Source organism: Chrysemys picta, chromosome 4, assembly GCF_011386835.1.
Source record: "Chrysemys picta bellii isolate R12L10 chromosome 4, ASM1138683v2, whole genome shotgun sequence".
Classification (NCBI taxonomy): Eukaryota; Metazoa; Chordata; order Testudines; family Emydidae; genus Chrysemys; species Chrysemys picta.
In genome coordinates this window covers 19310181-19330649 of record NC_088794.1, presented here as the reverse complement: position 1 = coordinate 19330649, position 20469 = coordinate 19310181, and the positions used below count along the sequence as shown (strand labels likewise).

General features: G+C 50.2%; 1 protein-coding gene across 5 annotated transcripts in view; it reads right to left on the bottom strand.

The window, feature by feature from the left end:
• Positions 1-5162: 5162 nt before the first annotated feature.
• Positions 5163-20469, bottom strand: part of SLC45A3 (solute carrier family 45 member 3) — a 67429-nt gene continuing 52122 nt past the window's right edge. For 3 of the 5 annotated variants that reach the window (XM_065591514.1, XM_065591512.1, XM_065591513.1), the window contains exons 2-5: positions 19700-20132; positions 18207-19034; positions 15550-15815; positions 5163-10697 (exon numbers count right to left, since the gene is read on the bottom strand). In XM_065591514.1, the coding sequence (XP_065447586.1) occupies positions 10260-10697; positions 15550-15815; positions 18207-19034; positions 19700-19871 (1704 nt within the window). In that variant the 5' untranslated portion in view covers positions 19872-20132 and the 3' untranslated portion in view covers positions 5163-10259. The remainder of the gene's footprint in view (positions 10698-15549; positions 15816-18206; positions 19035-19699; positions 20133-20469) is intronic. The other 2 variants (XM_065591515.1, XM_065591516.1) reach the window with 1 other exon arrangement.

Genomic DNA, 20469 nt, shown 5'->3' with positions numbered 1-20469 from the left:
TTCTCAAGAATGGTGTTTTGGGTTTGAGCCTATGTCCGTTCCAGACACTGGGAAGGACTTCTCTATCTCAGTCTCTCCTTTGTCACATGGGTTCCACACCTACTCTTCTCATAGGTTCAGTCTGTGCTGTCCACCTCTAGTTTATGGCAATTGATTCTGTATTTGGTGAAGGCTTTGCCCATTTCACTGTAGTGAGATAACCCACTAGCATGATCATTCTGTGCCAGAAGCCGTAGCAGTCTAGCTTGTTCCTGTGGATCGGTGGTTCCCCCCAGTGGCCTATACCTTTGTGTTGTAGGTGCTGTTCCAATGCTGTGAGCCTTTCTTGGTTGCTTGCTCCGCTGCTCAGGCTGTTAGATTTGTTGACGCATGGGGGCGATCATATATGTGAAGATCAAGCTTTCATTTTGATTTAGTTTTTTTTCTTCAGTGCTTTGATTTTGCCTGAATCATTGTCATTATTTGATGACAAATCTGGGCCCTGAACTTCACTTCTTTACAACAGAAAGGGTTGAATTATATTGTCAGATAGTTTAATTGGATAATTTTATCCATCTAGGTTGGGGGGTTCAAAAGAGCCTGAAGACAGTCAGGCAGCCAACTCCGATTCAATTTGAAATGACCTCAGGTGCCTTTGAAAAATTAGTGGTTTCTTTACAGCATCAAGATCACAGAGCTATTTCTTGTAATGGGTTCTGCTGGTGCCAGTCAGACATTGCAATATTCGTTTGTTGTGGATGCTGCAGAATAGTTGCTCGTGTTGTTTGAGGCCATCTCTGCTTCTGTGTATTGGGCTAATGAGTCCAGCTGGCCATACTCCAGCAAAGTGTCTAGACTGGAAGGTTAAGTTAAATAATGTCAGAAGGGCTCCCTGCACGTGGTCGGTGCTGCGTTTCAGCACTTGGTTTAATACAGTGATTCTCAACCAGGGGTACATGTACCCCTGGGGGTACACACAGGTCTTCCAAGGGGTACATCAGCTTGCCTAGATATTTGCTTAGTTGTACAACAGGCTACATAAAAAGCCCTACGAAGTCAGTACAAACTAAAATTTCATACGACTTGTTTATACTGCTCTATATACTATACACTGAAATGTAAGTGCAATATTTACATTCCAGTTGATTTATTTTATAATTATATAGTAAAAATGAGAAAGTCAGCAATTTTTCAGTACTAGTGGCTATGACACTGTATTTTAATGTCTGATTTTGTAAGCATGTAGTTTTTAAGTGAGGTGAAACGTGGGGGTACACAAGGCAAATCAGACTCCTGAAAGGGGTACAGTAGTCTGGCAAGGTTGAGAGCCACTGCTTTAATATATTTATTATCTGGGCTACATGTTTCCCTGAACAGAGGTTTTTCTTTAGGTCTTACATTGTCCCAGTGTGTCTAGAGAAGGCTGGTCATTTTTTAAAGTGTCTTCCAGTGTAATATTTTTTTAAGGGTCTGACTTGTTCTTGAGTCATTTTTCCACCTAGTAGATTCCTTTGGTTACATCTCAGAAATGTTTTGCCCCCATTCTCTCATCTGGATGGCTTGGCTAACAAAGCCAATCTTTGTATTGGTTTTGAATGTTGCCCCAGTGTGCTACAAGGAACTGGAATCAAGCCCACCTTCAGTTTGTGCTAATTTCTGCTTCCCTCACCACCCTGTTCTTTTCTGAAACTGTGTATGTGATTTTCCATCCATGTACCAGAAGAGGGCACCACAAGGTCCCATCAATAAAACAGCCAGGCTGCTAAGCCAACAAATTAGTGGTGTGTAAGCAGAGGAGCCCAGGGTTTCTTTATTACACCTTAGCCTCCTTTATGAATCCAGCTTCACAGCAAGGGACCAAAAAATTCTATCAGCCTTAGAAGAAAAAATCCCATACCCCACCCATGGAGGAAGCAACCCAATGCCCCTTGCTCTCCCTGGCCGTCAGCACCAGGGACGGGTTTAATAGCAGAAGTAAGCAGTCACCCTCCTGCTGCTTTGACTCACACATGAGCATCATGCAAGTTGCCCCAGTAGCAGCTGCTCTGTTATTCCATTAGGGCAAAACTCACCCTTATGCACAAGATCTAAGGCCCACCTACATCCCACTGCGCGGACTTAAGGGATAGAGAGGCCTTCTGTTGTGACTCTGTACTGGGCTAAATTTCACCCAATATGTGTTTTCTTGTGCCCTGTAAAACAGGTGTTGCATGCAGGGCTGTTCCCTAGCCAGTCATTGGGTCCAGTCCTGCACCCCCTTACTACCGAGAGCCATGCATACTGACACTAGCAGTCCCCCAGCAGCCTACTCACCCTAGTCAGCACTACCCCCAGTAGTAAAGGTTTGCAGGCTCAAGCCCTATGTTTCTCCCTTGCTCTGCCGCAGGGAGCGGGGTGGAGTGGACTACACAGCGTGTAAGGTGCAGGTATCAGAAAGCAAGTCTGAACCGACACTACACCGTAGCAACATTCCAAAGTTCCAGCCCGTTTGGGGCGAAGCAGCCCCTAGGCCCTAGCTGTCAAGGCACTTTTGTAACAGCCCGAGCCATGCATCTATATCTTCTGATGCCTAAATACCTTCAAACACCTGTCCCTAGATTGATTTTTTTTTAAAGAGAAAGCATTTGTGTTACTATAAGTGACATTCTCTCTTCTGTTGCTATGTGGAAGGTGCACAGAAACTATGAAAGGAACCAGTGCTGTCCGATGCAGAGGTGCTGGAACAATTTTTATAGTGGGGGGGCTGAGAGTCATTGAACCAAACTGTAAACCCTGGCTATGATGGAAACCACTTCAAGTCAGGGGGTGCTGCAGCCCCCCAGTACCCCTAGCTCCAGCACCTATAGTCCGATGCACAAGGCGAACACACAGACAGACTAGAACGAAATCAGTTTTCCTCCAATCTCTGAGAACAACTGCAGGGATTGCTGTTAAAAATAACTCTTCTAGCTGAAAATGTTTAAGTGGACAGGGTCTCTTTAAAAAAAGGGGAGTTTCAGGATGAAATATGTTCAAGAGGAGCTAGATTCTGCTCTCATTTACTGCAGTGTAAATGCAAAGTAATTGCATCAAAGCCAATGGAGTTAGTCCAGATTTACTCTCCTGTGCCAGAGATCAGAGTTTGACCCTGAAATGTTTTCCTGGCATTTAAAAAAATTAATTAATGTTTTAATTTTGGAATAGGGGAAGCTGGCTGGTCACTTGGTGAAGGCAAATGCTGTTTGTGGCTCTTCTATTGATTTGCTGGGAGGACTGCAAGTAATCACGGCCTCGCTCCGTGCCTCAGTTTCCCCTCTGTAAATAGGGGCCAAGCAATACTTAGCCACCTTGCAGGGATTTTGTGAGGATTCACTCATTAGTGCTCCTTCCTAGGCAACACAAAGGCACATTATATTGCACCAGAGGCTACGGCCGGATAAAGCGTTTGGTCCGTACCCTAGCCCTTGCTGCATAGCGGGGTTATCCGATTGTTAGCCTGGTCTTCCCCTCCCCTCCTTATTCATCACATCAGTAATGAGGCTCTTATCACGTCATGCCAGTTTGGCTCCCAGCTTGGCTAACACACCAGGGACGTCAAGAGCTATAAGCAGGACTATCTACAGCCTGAGCTACAGAGCCTGGCCCGTTCATCTAAAATATTTCAGAAGCACCTATCATCCTGGTGCTTAAGGCTCAGAGTGTGACCTGCTATACATGCCCGGCCAGGAGTGAAAGGCATCATGGATCACAGCATGAATCCGTGCTGGGGACTGTAATAGACGCATGTCCTCTGTGGATTGGGCACAAAGGGGGAAGAAATAACACACAGTGGTCCCTGGGTTACATTAGGCTCCCATTGTGCAAGTGGTTCCATGTGGACAGATGCCTGCAGTCTCATCGAGTCCCACTGCCTTACTCGGGCTGCTTCTCAGGACACGGAGGGTGTCATTGTATTTGCCAATGATACTCCTAGCACACTTGGGATGCTGTAGGAATTAGCGTCTCATCGGCAGCTGTGCAGGGCTGCAGCCTGCCTGCTACATTTCAGATGTTGTCTCACCCAGAGCAGTCTTGGTTCTGTGAGCATAAGGCTGTGAGCCGCTCACTTATCAGCAAGGGATGCAGTTTGCAGAAGTGAAGAGAGTCAGGAAACCGGTTGGGGCAGAAGGAAATACAGTATTCTTGCAAAAAGAAGAACAGGAGGACTTGTGGCTCTAAGGTGCCACAAGTCCTCCTGTTCTTCTTTTTGCGGATACAGACTAACACGGCTGCTACTCTGAAAGTATTCTTGCAGTAGAACTCATGCAATAGCACCATCTGCTGGTGCAGCTAGAGAGAGTACAGACACCAGGCTCAGCTCTGTTCTCCTCCTAACAGTGCAATTCTAACAGCCTCATTAAACAGGGATACCAATAGCACAGGGGGCAATGCAGGAACTAGAGACCGAGCGAAGTGTTTGGCGGGGGAGCAGGAGAGGACATTGTGTGTGAGGAGGGAGGAAGGGATCAGAAATTATTATTGGATCCGATTAATTGCCAAGTCTGGGCTGGCTTCCATGGACTCTGACCAGAGCCAGGGAAAAGTCTGCCAGGAAGGGAGGCGGTGGTGACATAAATTGATGGCAACTTCTTCTGTAGGGAAAATTGGGGGTGGAGCACAGCTTGGGAATATAGCAGTCCAAAACGTGGGAGGCATCATCAACCCATCCCACATGTAGTTTTGAACACCATTACTACTGCTGTATGAATACTAACAGTCATCTAGTTTGCTCCTTAGGACAAAGGATGCCCTGCTCTCCACTTGGCCAGTGCGCTTTTGTAGGCTTGGCTTGTGGCCCATATTGCACCCCGAGCCATCATGGATTGATGTGCAGCAGGTCGGGAGCTCATCCTCCCCAAATGAGCTCACCCCCTTGTAATGTCTTCCTGCTGCTGGTGGAAAAGAAAGGAGAGGGACGTGGCACTAGACGGTAGTCTTCATTCATCCGGTCTCCTCCTTCCCTTGCTGCCCTCTGGTTCCCCACATCTTCCAGCACAATCAGGCCACACAAAGAAGGGCAACAGTAGCTTGGGGGTGAGATGTGGGGCCCTGCTTTATCCAGCCCACCAGTGTTCAGGGTGGGGAATTAGAGGAAGGTTTCTGGCCCATCTCTCATGCAAAATGTTCTCAGTAGCGCAGTTAACATAGTGACACACACAGTGATCCAACGTAAAAGTTTTTTATTTCCCTCCTTAATAAACTTTATAATATCCCTCCCCTTACGCTGTACAAAATATTTACTCCGCTAAATAAATAAGACAGGACCATATTGCAGACAGTGTATCTTCCTGAAAGGAAACAGCATCAAAACATCCTTCCCTAGACAAGAGATTCACAATAATGCATTCTTATGCATTAGAAAAGAAAGACCCAACCCTCCCTTTACAGTCCTCTCCACTGACCCAACAGCATTGAAGCTGTTCCCTTTAAATACCCCTGGGGCAACCAGGAAGGGAGACGCATAATATGATTCCTCAATGGAGAGGGGATGGATCTACCACCCAAACCCAGCAGAGTTCCCAGGAACTGCCCTTTCCTTTATGAACCTTACACCAGTGGCTGAAGGTTAGAGGATGTAATTTGCATCAGAGAGATTTTTACATCTACACACAAGTTACTTCAGCAACAGGTTGGAGGCTCCAAGAGCTCAGGCTCTAGCCTGAATGTATACACCACAATTTTTAGCCCCACAGCCCAAATCCCACGAACCTGAATCAGCTCTTTTATCCCTGTGTAGATGCACCATGTATGTGCTGATTATCCAGGCAGAGCTGTGGTCTTTGCATTCGCTCAGAAACAGCAGTTTTCCTACTAGACATGGGCCTGAGACAATTTGGGCCTGACCTCATAGAGGGGCCAGGGATGTTTGGAGCTGAAGCCATGGCTAGCTCTTGGTATGCACGCCTCCCCCCCTCCCCCCCCCATCCACCCACCATGCCACCTCCTGGCACGCAGCCCATCAGGGAAAGTGAGGAAAAGGGAGCTGCTCAACTCCGTGCTCTGCATGGGGGAAATCTGGACTCCCTTGCTGGCAAGCCGGACATTAAATAGCTTCTCTCTCTGAGATACCCACTGGGCTGAAGAGGGAGAGGGCAACTTCTTAGCTTATTGACTATGACGAAACCCCACTAGAGTGCCACTACCACCTTCCCTCCTTTGCCACTAGTGATGGGAAAGCCTCTACCAGGCTGAGACAGATAAAGCGCCCCACAGTTCCGGCAATTCCCAGAGCCTGCTGCGTCTTCCCAGCTGAAATGGAGAGCTCAGGAGACCGCTCAGGTCAGAACTAGGGCAACTAGAGCCGCACCTTGAACGAGGTGGTGCAGATACAAATGAAAGTTAGCTGGGGAGTCAGAAGTTTGATTGCTCAACTCTCTCTTTTCAAACACAAACAGCCACCTCCCCTGCCATTCTATCTTGGCTACAAGCAAACTGACTAGGCTCCTTTTGCACACACGGCATGACAGTAGAGACAAAGGCTAGGGTTTACATTGGGATTTGGGTGCCCCACTCCCTCTGAAAATCTCAGCCTATGTTTAATCAGGGGCAAAGGAGAGGTTCTGGTTCAGGATCTGTGTGTTTATTGTTCTAGGCAGTGCCTGCCTGATACCTGGGCATATTACAAGCAGGCCTTCACTTCACTTCTTCTCCATCCCACCACTTTTCCATGCATCTTTCAGATGAGTGGCCAACAGGTCCCGAGTGCTCACGGACCATTATTTTCAAACCTGGGTGCCCAAAGTTAGGCACTTAAATTCATATTTAGTACTTAAATAAGCGATTTGCAGAAGTGCTGAGCCCCCAGCAGCTCCCAGTGACTTTAAAGGGTGTTCAGCGCGTTCGAAAAACCAGGCCCCTTATTTAGGTACCGAAGAATGGATTTGGTTTGAATAGCTTCGTCAGTGGTTATTACAGAGTTTGGTCATTAGGCCTGGCATCCTGAATAAATACATTGTGCCTCCTTAAGATTCCCCCCTGCTCCTTTCTGCTATACAAGGTAAAGGGGTTTTCTTTACATAGTAAATAACTTCCCATCTGCAACCACATGTAATTGCTCATTGCAAGGGCGGGTTACTTCAGCCTCTAATACATGATTAAAACACACATCAGATTTAACATTATGACATACCAGTTTGAGATAGGTGCCGTGTCCGGTCTACTTCATCTAAAAAAAATGGTGGATGGGATTTTGTTTTGGGCGGGGAGGGGGATGGAAGGAAATTAGAAGGGTGCTTCCCAGCCACTGTCCCTTCCCCCAGAAAATTCTATCGATGGAATCAGAAGACGTAACCCTTTGGACCCAGAACACAGATTTCTACTCAGCGAGCTGGAGATTAATCTCCATGAGCCCAGCCAGCAGCGGAGGCTCTTACACACACACATTCAGAGCGGTATATTCCAGAAGCGTGCATGGGGGAGAATCCAACCCACTCCAACGAGCTCATTGGGAAGGTTCTCCCTAGAGCTGGAAAACAGAGTGACTTGGGGTCGGCTTGGCAGTGAGGGATCTAGGTTAAAGCTAAAAAAGACTGGGAGGGCTGGAAGCTAAAGTTCTCTATTGGCATATGGGGCACTGTGAACCCATTTCCCACGCCATCAGCCCCATGGCTCTGCTTGACATGGCAAAGCTCCACACTAGCTCTTGACTGGCTGCTGGCCCTTGTGTCTGCCCTTCCCTCTTCTCCCCCTCCTGTGGAACGGGCATTGATCCCATTGGTTGGCGGGTGGCTTACTGAGTTGGCTCCTTGGGCCAGGCATTGTCTGGGCTAGCGGGATTCTTATTTAAAAGGTTTGCTGGTGGGGCAGTTCCCCGCAGAAAGAACGATAGCCAGGGGCAGGGGAAGACAGTCCCATTGTGAATGAAAAACAGAAGAACCAAGGATTTTAAAAACCATTAGGGAGATTTTCAGAGGCCCGAATGGTAGTTTGGTTTTCAATGGGAGTTAGGCCCCAACTGGCATTTCTGCTTTTGATAATTTCCCCAAGGGCTAATGGGTTTGCGAAGTTAAAATGGGAGGTGGGAATTTAATCCAGGAAGACGTTGTAGGTGGGTCTACACTGCAGTGCAAGTCCAGGGTTTGAACTCAGGCTCAAGTCTAACCCCCCTTCCGCATACACGCAAATTGCGCTAATCCAGGGCTCAGACCCAGGATCCCAGAACCACACGGGGATGGAGGGTGCAAGCCTGAGTCAAGCTGGACCCAGGGTTCAAACCCTATTGCTTTGCAGTGTAGATACAACTTCCCTGGACGCATGCTCTGGGAGTCTGCCGAAAGTATCCCACAATGCCACAGGCTGGACTTTCTTTGGTCTCTGGACAGTCAAGTTTGGAGGACGGTCAAGTTTTCCAACACTGCACCACAAACAAAGGGCTAGAGCAACCACATGTTGATAGGGCGCGAGGAAGGCTGGTCTATGGGTGGTTGAATTTGGGCCCACATAATACAGTGTAGATGCTGGAGCCCCAGGTTGGGACCCAGGGTTCAACAGTTCCTAAGCTGGGGTTCCAAATGAGCACAGATGCTGAAGCCCTAGGTTAACAAACCCACAGTTTGCTAACTCAAGTTCTACTACCCCTGGCTTGTGTTGCAGTATAAACACTCCATGTTTCCATAAGGGTGACTCCTGGTGGGTAGGATATAACTGACCTGGGAATATCGTCTGAGCTGGGAACGACCTCTGCAACAGCAGGATCTCAGAATCCAGGACAGCTCTGCCATCAATTCATGGCAGCAAGAGCAGGGCCAGATCAATGGAAAGGTCTCTCTTGGCTTCTTCCCTTTGAAAAAGGGGCAAAGCAGAAAGATGGCCCTACAGGGGAGTAGAACATGCTACAGAGTTGCCTCTTAAGCCTGCTCCAGCTTACTCTCCTGTTGGAGGGAATGACTGCACCCAATTGGCATCAAGGCTATTCCCGAGTGGAAGGGAATGGGCATCAAGGGGACCCAACATGGGTGGAGAAGACAGAGAACGTGAGGAGCAAGAGATTTGAAATGGAGGAAGCACCTCATGAGGTGGGGAGAGAGAGGGGCAGGCAGAGCCATGTGGGATGAAGAAGGATAAGGAAGGGATGGCAAGGCTAGGTACCAGCAGGGGTTTATGCAGCGGAAGAGTCTCCTGCACACCCTTCAAAGGGCAGGGTATATGTGCCTGCTCACACCATCAGTGAATGTGGCCCGAAGAGAGGGCAGCACGTCCAATTATTAAGCCATGCAACAGGGCAGCCTGGAGAGGATCTCGCCCAAGGGCTTAGTGTGTCTCCTACATGGAAAGGACTTCAGAGCAGTAACCTGGGACAGGGTGTCCCATTAACATGCCTCAGGCAGGGGGGACAAAGGATAAGTGCTTCCAGCTCCTGCGGGGTACAGAGGACGCCAGACCCTGCACATTCCACTGGGGAATATTGCACTTGAATACAGGATAATGTGCAGGCTAATGAGGTCTGAGCAGTGCCATAAAAACACGGCCTTGGAGCCTTGTTAAATCAACTCTGCCTACTGCCTCTAACCAGGCCATTTTATAAGGCTACTGCAAATAGGTTTCCGGCACTTGTGGTTCACAGAGCAGCCAGGAGTGTACTAACATCGAGCGGTCACTTAGTGTGGTGCTCACCAGAGCAATGGGATTACCAGCCCTGGACAGAGCCAGGCTCTGCCCATGCACCTCCATCACCCCTGTGCCATGCAGGACTGCGTCCATACAACTCTGCCAATGCACCCGCGTCCTGACCTGCAATACCCCATTCCTACCCTGGATGTCTCCCCCCCAGCTCTGTCAATGCAGCACCCTCCCGCCTGTTCCCCAAATATTCCAGTCCACCGCAGCCACCAGTCAGAGAGGAAATCTACACTTTCGAAGCAAGGTGAAGCCTGCCAGAGCAAGGCAGGATTTAAGCTCCTCTCTCCAGGAATGAGAGGAGGAGCACTCTCCCTCCGGGATGCAACTGCGGAATTGCACAGAAATGTAACCCTGTGATTGAAGGGAAACTCTTCTCCTGTCACCTCGTTGATGCCCTCTGTGCAACACTGCTCTTAGACAAAAGCACCACGGGGAAAGCTCTGATGGTGGGAGATAGAACAGCATGGTGTCCTTCCTAATACACCCACACTTAGCCCAACAGCCTCTCCCCAGCCACATGCCCCACAGAAACAGCATGAGAGACAGAAAGGAGGTGTGCACAACGTGCAGTCTGCCGTATAATATAACGTCAATGCACATGTCCAGACAAGTTGGCGGCGTGCCACGTGCACACATACTCCCTTTTACACCGAATACTTGGCCATATCGCTTTTATCAAAGACGACTTTGGTTGCAAAGTAAATAGCCACCAACCCGAGGCCGGTGGCGAACACCATGTAGGCAGTCACCGACTGTGTAAACTGGACGATCGACCCCATGACGAGGGACGGGACCACCTGAGAAAGGAGGAAAGCGCTGTCTAAAATAGCCAGGTCCAGGCAGATCCCTCGACCGGGCGCTGCAGGGTCTGAGTCTCCCACTCTCATCATGAGCGAGACCTCGCAGGGGGAGCCGACGCACAGGGCCGAGCTGGCAGCTGGAGGAGAGGAGAAGAGGCCCCCAGCATGGCCGTTCTGGTAGGTCAGCTTCTGGCTGGAGAGGGGGCCTTTGGGGAAGCCTGATTTCTTGTCCAGCTGAGCAGCATCTTCCTTTTCTTTGCTTTTGTACTTATGCAAAAATACCTGAGAAACAAAATAAAGAGAGAGGGAAGGTGAGGAACTGCAGGGGGTGGTGAAGCTCTAAAGAGCCAGAGAGTGGGCCAGGAGAGCGGGCCAGGAGAGCAGTGCCATTAGCTAGAGCAGTGCAGAGCTGGAGCGATACATCCCCAGGCCTGGCAAAACTTCCCCTGGCTTCAAATTGTTCCAGGCCCATGAAAATCCTCAGGCCGGGTTTGGCTAGAGGCTGGGGACATTTGCAGCAAGTCTGGGGCGAGTTCGATGGTTTCCAGCAGCGCGGGTAGGATTGCCAGGAACTTCTTTGTTAGGCTTCAGATTCAAGGTGATCCTGACCTGCTGCGGTAACTTGGCTCCAAGCGGTACCTTTGTGTGTTTGCTTCATGCATCACCAACGCTGGGGAGCATTTCAACCCAAAGCCAAACAAGGCTCTGCTGTTTGGGGCAGTTTCGTGCTGAGCCTTGAGAGTCGTCTGATCGCTGGACTCTCAGAGAAGCAGGTGGTGCAAACCCATAACGGGCCCAATTCTCTTCTCTCTCAAAGCACAGCTCCATGAACTTCAGTGGCCCAACTCCCAGCACACACTAGTGTGAGAGGAGAATCCAGCCCCAAATACCTCCCCCTGAATCCCTCTAAATAGAAAGTGCTCCATTACCTAGGGAGAACGGGCCAAAGCCCTCCCCACCCTCATGCTGCTGCAGCCAGGCCATGGATAAACTTGGTCTAATGAGGGAATGATAACATCACCCAGGGCTACTGGAATCGTCTGGGGTGGGAGCAGTTTGTTAAAAGGCAAAGAGCAGTACCGCCAAAGCAGCTAATCTAAGGGACTCAACACCCTCCTGCTGCAGGACACATGAGTTGCTCACAACCAGCCCTTGCTTTGGAAGCCTGGGCACCGCTCACATGGACTGAAGGGCATGTGTTGCACGGTGGATTTGGCACGATTATTTTTCAAAAGCAGAATGTCGAAGTGATAGTCTCAAGACCAGAGCACAGGTAGGCAAAGAGGCAATTGTGCGTTCAAATGTGCATCGCTGCAAGTAAGAGGTGAGTAGCTGCATAACTCAAGTGTTCAAATTTTCAAGCAATGGCCCTTATGGCTTGTCTACACATGCAGTTATTCAGGACTAGCTATTGCATTTCAAATTCACACTCTACCTTAGTCTGAATTAACTTTCCATCATAGGTCTTGTCTACACTACAAAATTAGGCCAACTTAAGTCACGTCGACCTACAGCCACCGCAGCAATTAGATCGGCTGCTGGTGTCCACACTGCCCTCCTTCTGTATGACCTCACCAAGAGTGGATGTGCCGACTGAAATGGAGTCCCCCGCCACGGGGCTGACTGCCAGAGCCGGAAACAAAATGTGAAATCGTAGCAGCTGTGAAACTGACAAGAATGTCAATTTCACTGCTAGTAGGCTCCCTGCTGTGAAATTGAGCACCTGCCATGCTCCAGCTGTCAACCCTGGGGGCAGGGAGGGGGGACTCCAGCTGTGAGCCCAGCACCCAGCTGACAGCTCGGGCTGACAGTGCTGGGGTGGGGGCAGCTGTCAGCACTGCTTAAGTAACATAGTATCTACAGAGACACTGGATTGCCTTCACTACATTGGAAGTAAGCGCTACCCTCTCACGGAGGTGGAGTTATTAGGTCGGTGTAGTGGGTGATTTACATCAGCGAGAGCAGCGCTGTAGTGTGCATGCTAACAGAGTTAGGTCCATGTAAGCTGCCTGACGTCAACCTTACTCTGTAGGATAGACCAGGCCTTAGGTAACTTCCGTGACGCTACCCAGTGTGAACTGGGACATCGCTCCGTACAATCTAAGGCTGCATAGGTTCCCTGTGCAACTGGGCGGCAGAGCGGCCTCTCAAGACAATCTGCCAAGGCTCTAGTGCTAGGGACATTCCACAGCTGGTTAGTTAAGCTCTTAGTGAGGCAGGAAGTATCACTGCAAAGGGGCCATTGCTCTGGGTAACCCAAGCAGCCTCTTCCAGCCAAGTTCCTTCCACTGCTACCAAGAATTTTACAATTTCACCCAGCTAGGTTAAGGTACTGCACTGGGACTCGGGGGACCGGGGCTCCGTTCCCAGCCCTGCCACAGACACTCTGGGCAAGCCATTTAATCCTCTCTGTGCCTCACATTGCTATCTGTAAAAAGGGGAGAATAATCCTGCCTTTCCTCCAACCCTTTGTCTGCCTGTCTATTTAGACTGTAGGCTCTTTGAGGCAGGGACTGTCTCTTGCTGAATGTATGTACAGCACCTAGCACCTTGGGGCCCTGATCTCAGCTGGCACCTCTGTGGGCTACTGTAATACAAATAATCAATATTTATGTGCAGCAAGTGAAACTGCTGCAAAACTCCTGCCTTGAAATGTCAAGACATCTGTGCTCAGACACATCCTATGCACTGTAGCTAGCCAAGGATATATTAATCCGTTCTCCATGTGATGAGATAAAACCAGCCAGGAGAAAGAAGACTGACTGGTTGAGAGAAGAGGATTTTATACAGGCGTGCAAGGGTCAAAGCTGCACTGCCCAAAGTACCAACAATATCAGCTTTCCGCTCACGAGGGAAAGGCGGGGGCCACTGGAGAATTACACAAGCATACTCCAGGGTGTGCAGGCGTCTCTGCTGCATTCTGTGCCTAAGCCACACCACAGCAATCGGCAGCATCTAGTACCTCACCTGACACACACAGACTCTGCTGTGGTATAGTATCACTGGCTATTTTCCATTAACGTTCCCTGAAGCCATGGCTACAGCTCTGCAATGCACCAGTTTCTGATTCAAGCAAAGAAATGAAGCCAGATGAGACTTCTGGTCCCCAAGAACCTTTTGTTGAGAGTCAGACAGCTTTACATGGACTCTGACTAGCCATGAATTTTCTCAAGACAGTGTTTTGTAATAAAGTTTGTCACTTCACTGTAATAAAGTTTGTCACTGGTCTTATGAAACTAAGTCAAGCCACCTGAATCCCACATGCAATGGCCAGAGCTTCACGAAACTCTCCGTTTACACCTACCACACCAAGGTTAGAGGGATCCAGAATTTAAGTGGTGCAAAACCCAGCACAGAAGAGAAGTTGGTCAAAAAAAACTGAGCCCTGTTGCAACTCAAGTTAGTTGAGTTGAAGAGATCCTAGGTTTTAACTCAACTAGCTTAGCATGTGTTGTGCCTCATCTATGATAGACATTCAAATGCATTAATTAGAACACCTTTTATCCCACTCTAGACAAGGCCTCTTTGGTCTCACTAGTACAGGCAGAATCGAGGGCATGCACGAAAAGAGACCAACTTACACGGTCCATGTGAGCAGCGTCAGATGGGATTAGTCTTGCAGGCTTGCACTAAGGTTCCACACAACGCTGGAGGGGCAGCCGTTATGCGGCACCCTTTCATTGACTCACTTCAGGAGGAGAGGGAGAAAAAGAGAGGAAAACAGAAAGCAGGAAAAAAGGAACGACAAAAGGCAACAAAGAAAAAGAATTAAAACAGTAAAAAAGAAAAACAAAAAGGAAGTGGATCCTAGAAGATGGATACATTTCTGCAGAAGGGTTTTTAGGGACTTATCTTCTCTGGGGTTCCATTGTAACCTATTAGGAAGGCAACGGAAGCAGGAAGGCGGGACCTCACAGCTAGTCATAAAGGAGGCTTTGTGAAGGCTAGCGTCCATCTCTTGGTCATGGATGGGGTTTCCCCATCAGCCCTTTGAGGAAACAGTTGGACCCCTCCCCTCACTAATCCCTGCTTGACAGGAAAATGCCCTGGTGGGTTTACTTTTTTGCTGGCTGGAGTAGATCCCAAGACCAGGACTTTGGAAGAAACCAAAGTGGAACAGGCCCTCCAAATGCATGTCTAGTTTGACAGGCATCCTAGTGCATACTGGGGATGGGCTGCCTGGAAGTGTTAGTTCTATGCGAGCACCTGGATGTCTGCAGTAAAAGCTCCTAGTTCTTTAACGTCACAGCAAGTTGCCTGCCATGGGGACGAAAGGTGCTCTCATGCCACAAGTCACTGGTGCGTTTACAGTGTGTGAGGGGCTCCCAGTGCTGTGAACAACAGCTGCATTGCCAACTATTGTGATTGTATCATGTCTAAACATTTGGTGTTTTCTTTAAGCCCCAACTCTCAGTTTTCATTTCAGTCGCCCTGATGGTTAGGGACAAAAGCTTGAAAGCGTGAATAGGGTGACCAGATGTCCCGATTTTATAGGGACAATCCTGATTTTTGGGTCTTTTTCTTATATAGGCTCCTATTACCCCCCACCCCCGTCCCAATTTTTCACATTTGCTGTCTGGTCACCCTAAGCGTGAACCCTAAAGGCTCAACAACCAGAAGGCAAATAGAGTACCCAACATTTGTAATGTATTACTTTCTATCTCATGGGAGGTTTGGGGACCTGACTCGTGATTTCTGAGTTGGGGTTGGTGATGCTGCAAAGGTGATTGGGTGCAAAAAGCACAGGCACCTCTTGGGACTCTGGACTGATTTCCAGCCAAGCATTCAGAATGTGGAGGAGATGAGGCACTGCCTTTAGAAATATGCAATCCTCATTCAAAGCAATATGCATATCCATGTTCTGGTTGTGGCAAGTAGGGAGGGGCTAGGGAATTGGATCCCCCTCCCTCGCCCCCCAAAACCAGCATTGAGTTAGATCCAGATTGTGTTTTTATTCAGACCCCCAAGATCAAGAGGGTTCAGGTGAGAGGCCCCATTTGTGTGGTGAGGCACGTGACACCCTTTGGGTGTGTGTGTTTCTTTCCAGCCACAGGCCAAGCTGAGCTGCACCCCATGTTGTGATCGCCACCACGTTGCGCGTTGTCCCCCATCACCCCCCAGAAGTGGCCCCCACCTGCTTGTCATGGTGATACAGCGACGCCAGCGTGTACGGCAGGATCTGGAGCGCAGAGAAGGTGAAGCCTGTCAGGGCGGCCGAGACAGTAACGATGAGGACGCTCTGGGAGAAGCATATGACGAAAGGAGCCAGGGGGAAGAATGCCACGCTGGCCAGGTAGACCGCCCGGGTCCCAAACTGCTTCACCAGCCGGTCCATGATTGTCGAGAAGAAGATGGAGATGACGCATTGGAGGAACAGGCCCAGACTGCCCATGCGGACGCCTGAAAACAACAGACACACTGGTGGGGAAGGGGGTGGTGGGCAGGCTACCCCTGTTCAGCTTTCCGAAAGCCAAGCAACTATGGGGACTCTGTAGGGCCCCAGCAGGGTCTTTCTGCACTACTCCATAGAGGTCAGCACATTTCAACACAAGCTCTGGAGACCAGAGTCCATCCTTGCTCGGAGCACAGGTACAGGATGGGCAGCAGCAACGCGAGATTCCCCACCCTGCCAGTCTCCATAGTCCATTCACTCCTTTGATTCTCTGCCGAGATTACACACAAAGGACCCCCAGACAGTGCTGGTGAAAACACCACCCACATGCAGGGGAAGAACCGAAGGGAACATTTCAGAGGCACAAAGGGCATTGGCAGCTGTGCCTTAGAAAGTCACTCCCTCACCTTCCCCGACTCTCTCCCCAGAATCCATCTCTTGCCTGCTTGCTAACCAGGAAGCGCTATCCGACACCAAAGCAGCAACAAAACAAAAGGGAATAAAGAATGGTTTTAAGCTGGTGAGAAACTAGAGTTTGGCACAGAGAGAGATATCCATAAGCTGCTCTGAAACATCCGGCAGCCATCCTGCCCTTCCCCTTCAGAGAGGCACGTTGGATTACAGGTAATTAGACCATTAACTTTTTGGAGCAGGGACAGTCACCCACAGGATGTTTGTACAGTGCCTAGCACAATGGCCCTACCTGGTAGAAGCCTCTGGGCCTACCATAGCAGAACTGTTAAACAACAATTAAGCTGATTCTTGAGCTAACGGAGACAATAATATGAATGATTACAGCCTAACAAAGGAGGAAACGTACAAGGCAGAAATAAAGGAAATCTAGAGACCAAAGTACATAACTGACGCATGCAGGAGAAAGAGGACGGTGACGTATGTGCCTCGATCTGGGAGGACCAGAAAATGAGAGGCTGTGGAGCTGAGCCAGAGGGCTCCAGGGCTTCCAGAGAACATGCACATGGAAGGGAACCCAGGAAGAGAGCAGTGTAGAAATGAGCGAGTCAGTCTGGAGACAGGGGTCTGAACATCATTATCACAGCTTGGCTCATCTCACCGCTACTTAACACTCCCAGGACTTTGCACCACCAGTCTCTAAGTGATTTACAAGAGGTGGACAGGCATCATGAGCTCCATTGTATAGATGGGGGAAACTGAGGCACATAATGGTGCGATGACTTGTCTGAGGTGACAGTGGATCAGTGGTAAAGCCACAAACGGCCAGTTGAGCGTGCTGGCTGCTGGATCCCAGTATCTCTTAAGAATTCAGGCACCAGACCTGCGCTCCATCGCATCAGGCTCTAGTTCCATATTTTATGTTTCAGAGGAAGAGGAAAGTCACCCCGTAATGTTGCCTGACGAATGGGAGGGGGAGAATTCCTTCCTGCCCCACCACCCCCAAGATGATCAGCTTACATCCCTTGGAGCATGAGATTTTATGTCAAGGAAACTAACTGAGGCCTTGGCTACACTCAGGACTTCACAGCGCTGCCGCGGCAGTGCCGTGAAGCGCGAGTGTAGTCGCGCCGCCAGCGCTGCGAGAGAGCTCTTGCAGCGCTGTATGTACTCCACCTCTCCGAGGGGAGCGCTGCAAGCTATTCCGAGTGAGCGTGCAGCATTGCAGGCTCCGATTACACTGGTGCTTTACAGCGCTGTACTCGCTGTGCTCAGGGGTTTTTTTTTTCACACCCCTGAGTGTAGCAAGTTGCAGCGCTGTACACCGCCAGTGTAGCCAAGGCCTCAGTTCTTCACACTGTTGCCAGGTGCTGGAGACTGGTAAAAACTAGGGGTGGGTTGGGGTTTGCAACACCACATAGAGAGAAGTTGGCTTTTGGTTCTGCTCATCACCTACCTGTGCCTCTGTTTTCCCATCTGTAAAATGGTGAAAGTTCCATTTACCCCACCTTTCAGATTTTGGGATGAACTACTAACGATAGTCATTAAAAAACTGATAGGTTCAGGCAAGTGGTTCTGGTCCTGGCAGATTCTCATCCCAGCCTATGCAGCAAAGCCACATGTGGCCCAAATAGAGCACCAAGTGCTGCCAGATATAGATATTAATATACCTACCTCCCTGCCCCCATCTCAGCTAGAGAGGATACCCAACTCAGACCTGTTTACATTGCGGTTGGGAGAGTGCTTCCCAGCCTGGCTAGACAGACTTATGTTGGCAGAACTCAAGCTAGTGTGCTAAAGGTAGCTGTGTGGATGTTGTGGCACTAGCAGAGGCTTGGGCTACGCACCTGAGCTCTGACCCAATGGGTAGGGAGAGATGAACCCTAAAGGTAGAGTCCATCCTGACCCCATCTCAGTGTTACAACTCCCCTGCATATGGAAGCAAATTCTGCCTCTGCAGTCTTGAAGGCAGTTGGCTCATTCATTACCTTCATCATAGTGACGTCTGGCTTCTGTTCCCGGCTCGGCCCTGGGAACACCCTGGTACAGCCCTTCGCCAACAAAGTCCGTGTAGAACAGCATGAAAGTCATGAGGGCCATCCAGCTGCACAGCTCGGCCACAAAGAGCCGCCGGATCACCTTGGGGATGCGGCAGCAGAGGCCATGCAGTTGTGGGACCAACGCGCAGAGGTTCCTCAAGGCCTGGACCACATGCCTGGCTCGCAAGAGGCTCTTGGAAACTTGGCACGAGCAGCAGCTGGGGGACGAGGGCTTGGGGGAAGAGTCCTTCAGCGCGGGGCCTGCCAGAGCGTCCACCTGCCCCACTGCTTCCTCCGTCACAAAGAGGGTGGCCAGGACGCAGCCCAGGAAGATGATGGTGAGGAGGCTGAAGAGGCACTTCTCCTGCCCCCCTAGATAAGGGGCCAAGAAGCTACCGGCCCAGTCAATGGCCGGAAGCAGATAGCCGACGCAGCCACCCAGGCTGATCATGAAGGCGTACATGGAGAAAGCCTGCCGGCAGTTGTCAGGCTCCTGGAAGAGGTCCGAGAGCAAGGCCTCTAGGGGAGTGAAGCAGACCTGGCCGCAGAAGTCCAGCAAGCCAATGCCCAGGATGAGGAAGGCAATCTCCAGGGGGTGAGCATTGAGGGCAAAGAGGCCTGCCAGGCGGCTGGCATGGGGGATGATGAAAAGGCTCAGCAGGACTCCCAGGCACAAGACCCAGATGAAGGGCCGCCGCCGGCCGTAGCTGCTGCGCCAGTGGTCGCTGGCAGAGCCAATCAGCGGTACAAAGACAAGGCCCAGGACAGGCCCGATCCCTGGAATGGAGACAGAGACGTGGCTTTAGGGGCAGCGTCCTAGTGCTGCAGGCGATCCCTGTGCCCAGCAATAAGAGCTAGGGCCAAGGCTTTCACAAGCGACTAGTGATTGCGGGTGCCCATCTGAAGCACCTTAAGGGGGCCTGTCTGTCAAAGTGCTGAGCACCCACCCTCTGACAATCAGGCCCCTTTAAGCGGTCTCTCAAGTGGGACATCCATAATCACTTGTGAAAACCTTGGCCTTAGCTCAGCCCAAGAAACCAGACCCCCACCAGCACCTGCCCCCCCCTCACCATTTACGGCTTCTAGGCAACTTGGTAAGCACACCCTAGAAAAGCCCTCCACCATGCAGGTCACAGCACTTCATCAACATTAAGCCCTCAGCCCCTCAGGGAAGTATCCCCGTCTTAGAGAAGGGAAAACTGAGGCAGAGACATGCCAAAGCCACACAGGCAATTCAGAGGCAGAAGCTAGGAATAGAACCCAGCAGCCCTGGCTCCCAGTCCCCAGCTCTAAGCCAATAGGCTGCACATTCTCCCTGGAATAGGGTTGTCTCAGCTGATCAGAGCGTGGGGATACAAATCTTCATGCCCCGATTCCCCACTGCCCTCTGAACCCACAGAGGTGGTAAGCATCTCAGTCGAAGAAAGAAAGAAGCCACCTACCCAAAACCATGGTCATGAACTTCTCCTCCACACCCACTTCCAGCAAAAGCGGTGGCACGTAGGTAATCCCAGCAGCCAGGCAGACCTCCAGGCCAAACGTCAGGGAGTTGACCAGCAGGAGCTGGGCTTTGCGGTTGTGGAAGAGCATGCTGACCCACACTTTCTGAGCCATGCTGCCCTTGCTCCACTCAATAGGAGAAGGCTGTGTCAACCAGGCAGCAGCCTTCCTGGGGCGCCCAACAGACAGACACCAAGGTCCGAAGTCTCCTTTCACAGTCCAATGGAGAGACGCTGGCTGCCATTTTTATCAGCAGTGAACAGTTTGTCCCTTCTTCCTCCATAGGTTGCAAGATGCAGTCACTACAATGCAGAGTCCAGGCACCGGTAGACAGGCTTCATATTCCAGGTCTCTCCCCCGGCTTCACATTCTGTACTATGGAGAAAAGAAAAGAGCACATTAGAAATCAGAAATCCACACCAGGGTGGGTTCCTTCTTAAGGGGACCAAAACAAGAAACAGTTCCCCATTCCATTGAAGTCAACAGCACCACCCGTCTGGAGTGGGACACAAAGCTACAGTCACGAGGAGGGCACTGGACAGCGTTCCCCAACACAAAATCACTCCCACTAGCCTTTGCAAACAGCATCAATATTGGCAATATCAAAGGACCATGGTTCACAGAGAGGCCAAGCCTTGGAAGGTTCAGCCCCTTCACTGTCAGTCACCCCAGACCCTCTTCCATTTCTTACTGGCATCACAGTAAGTGCTTA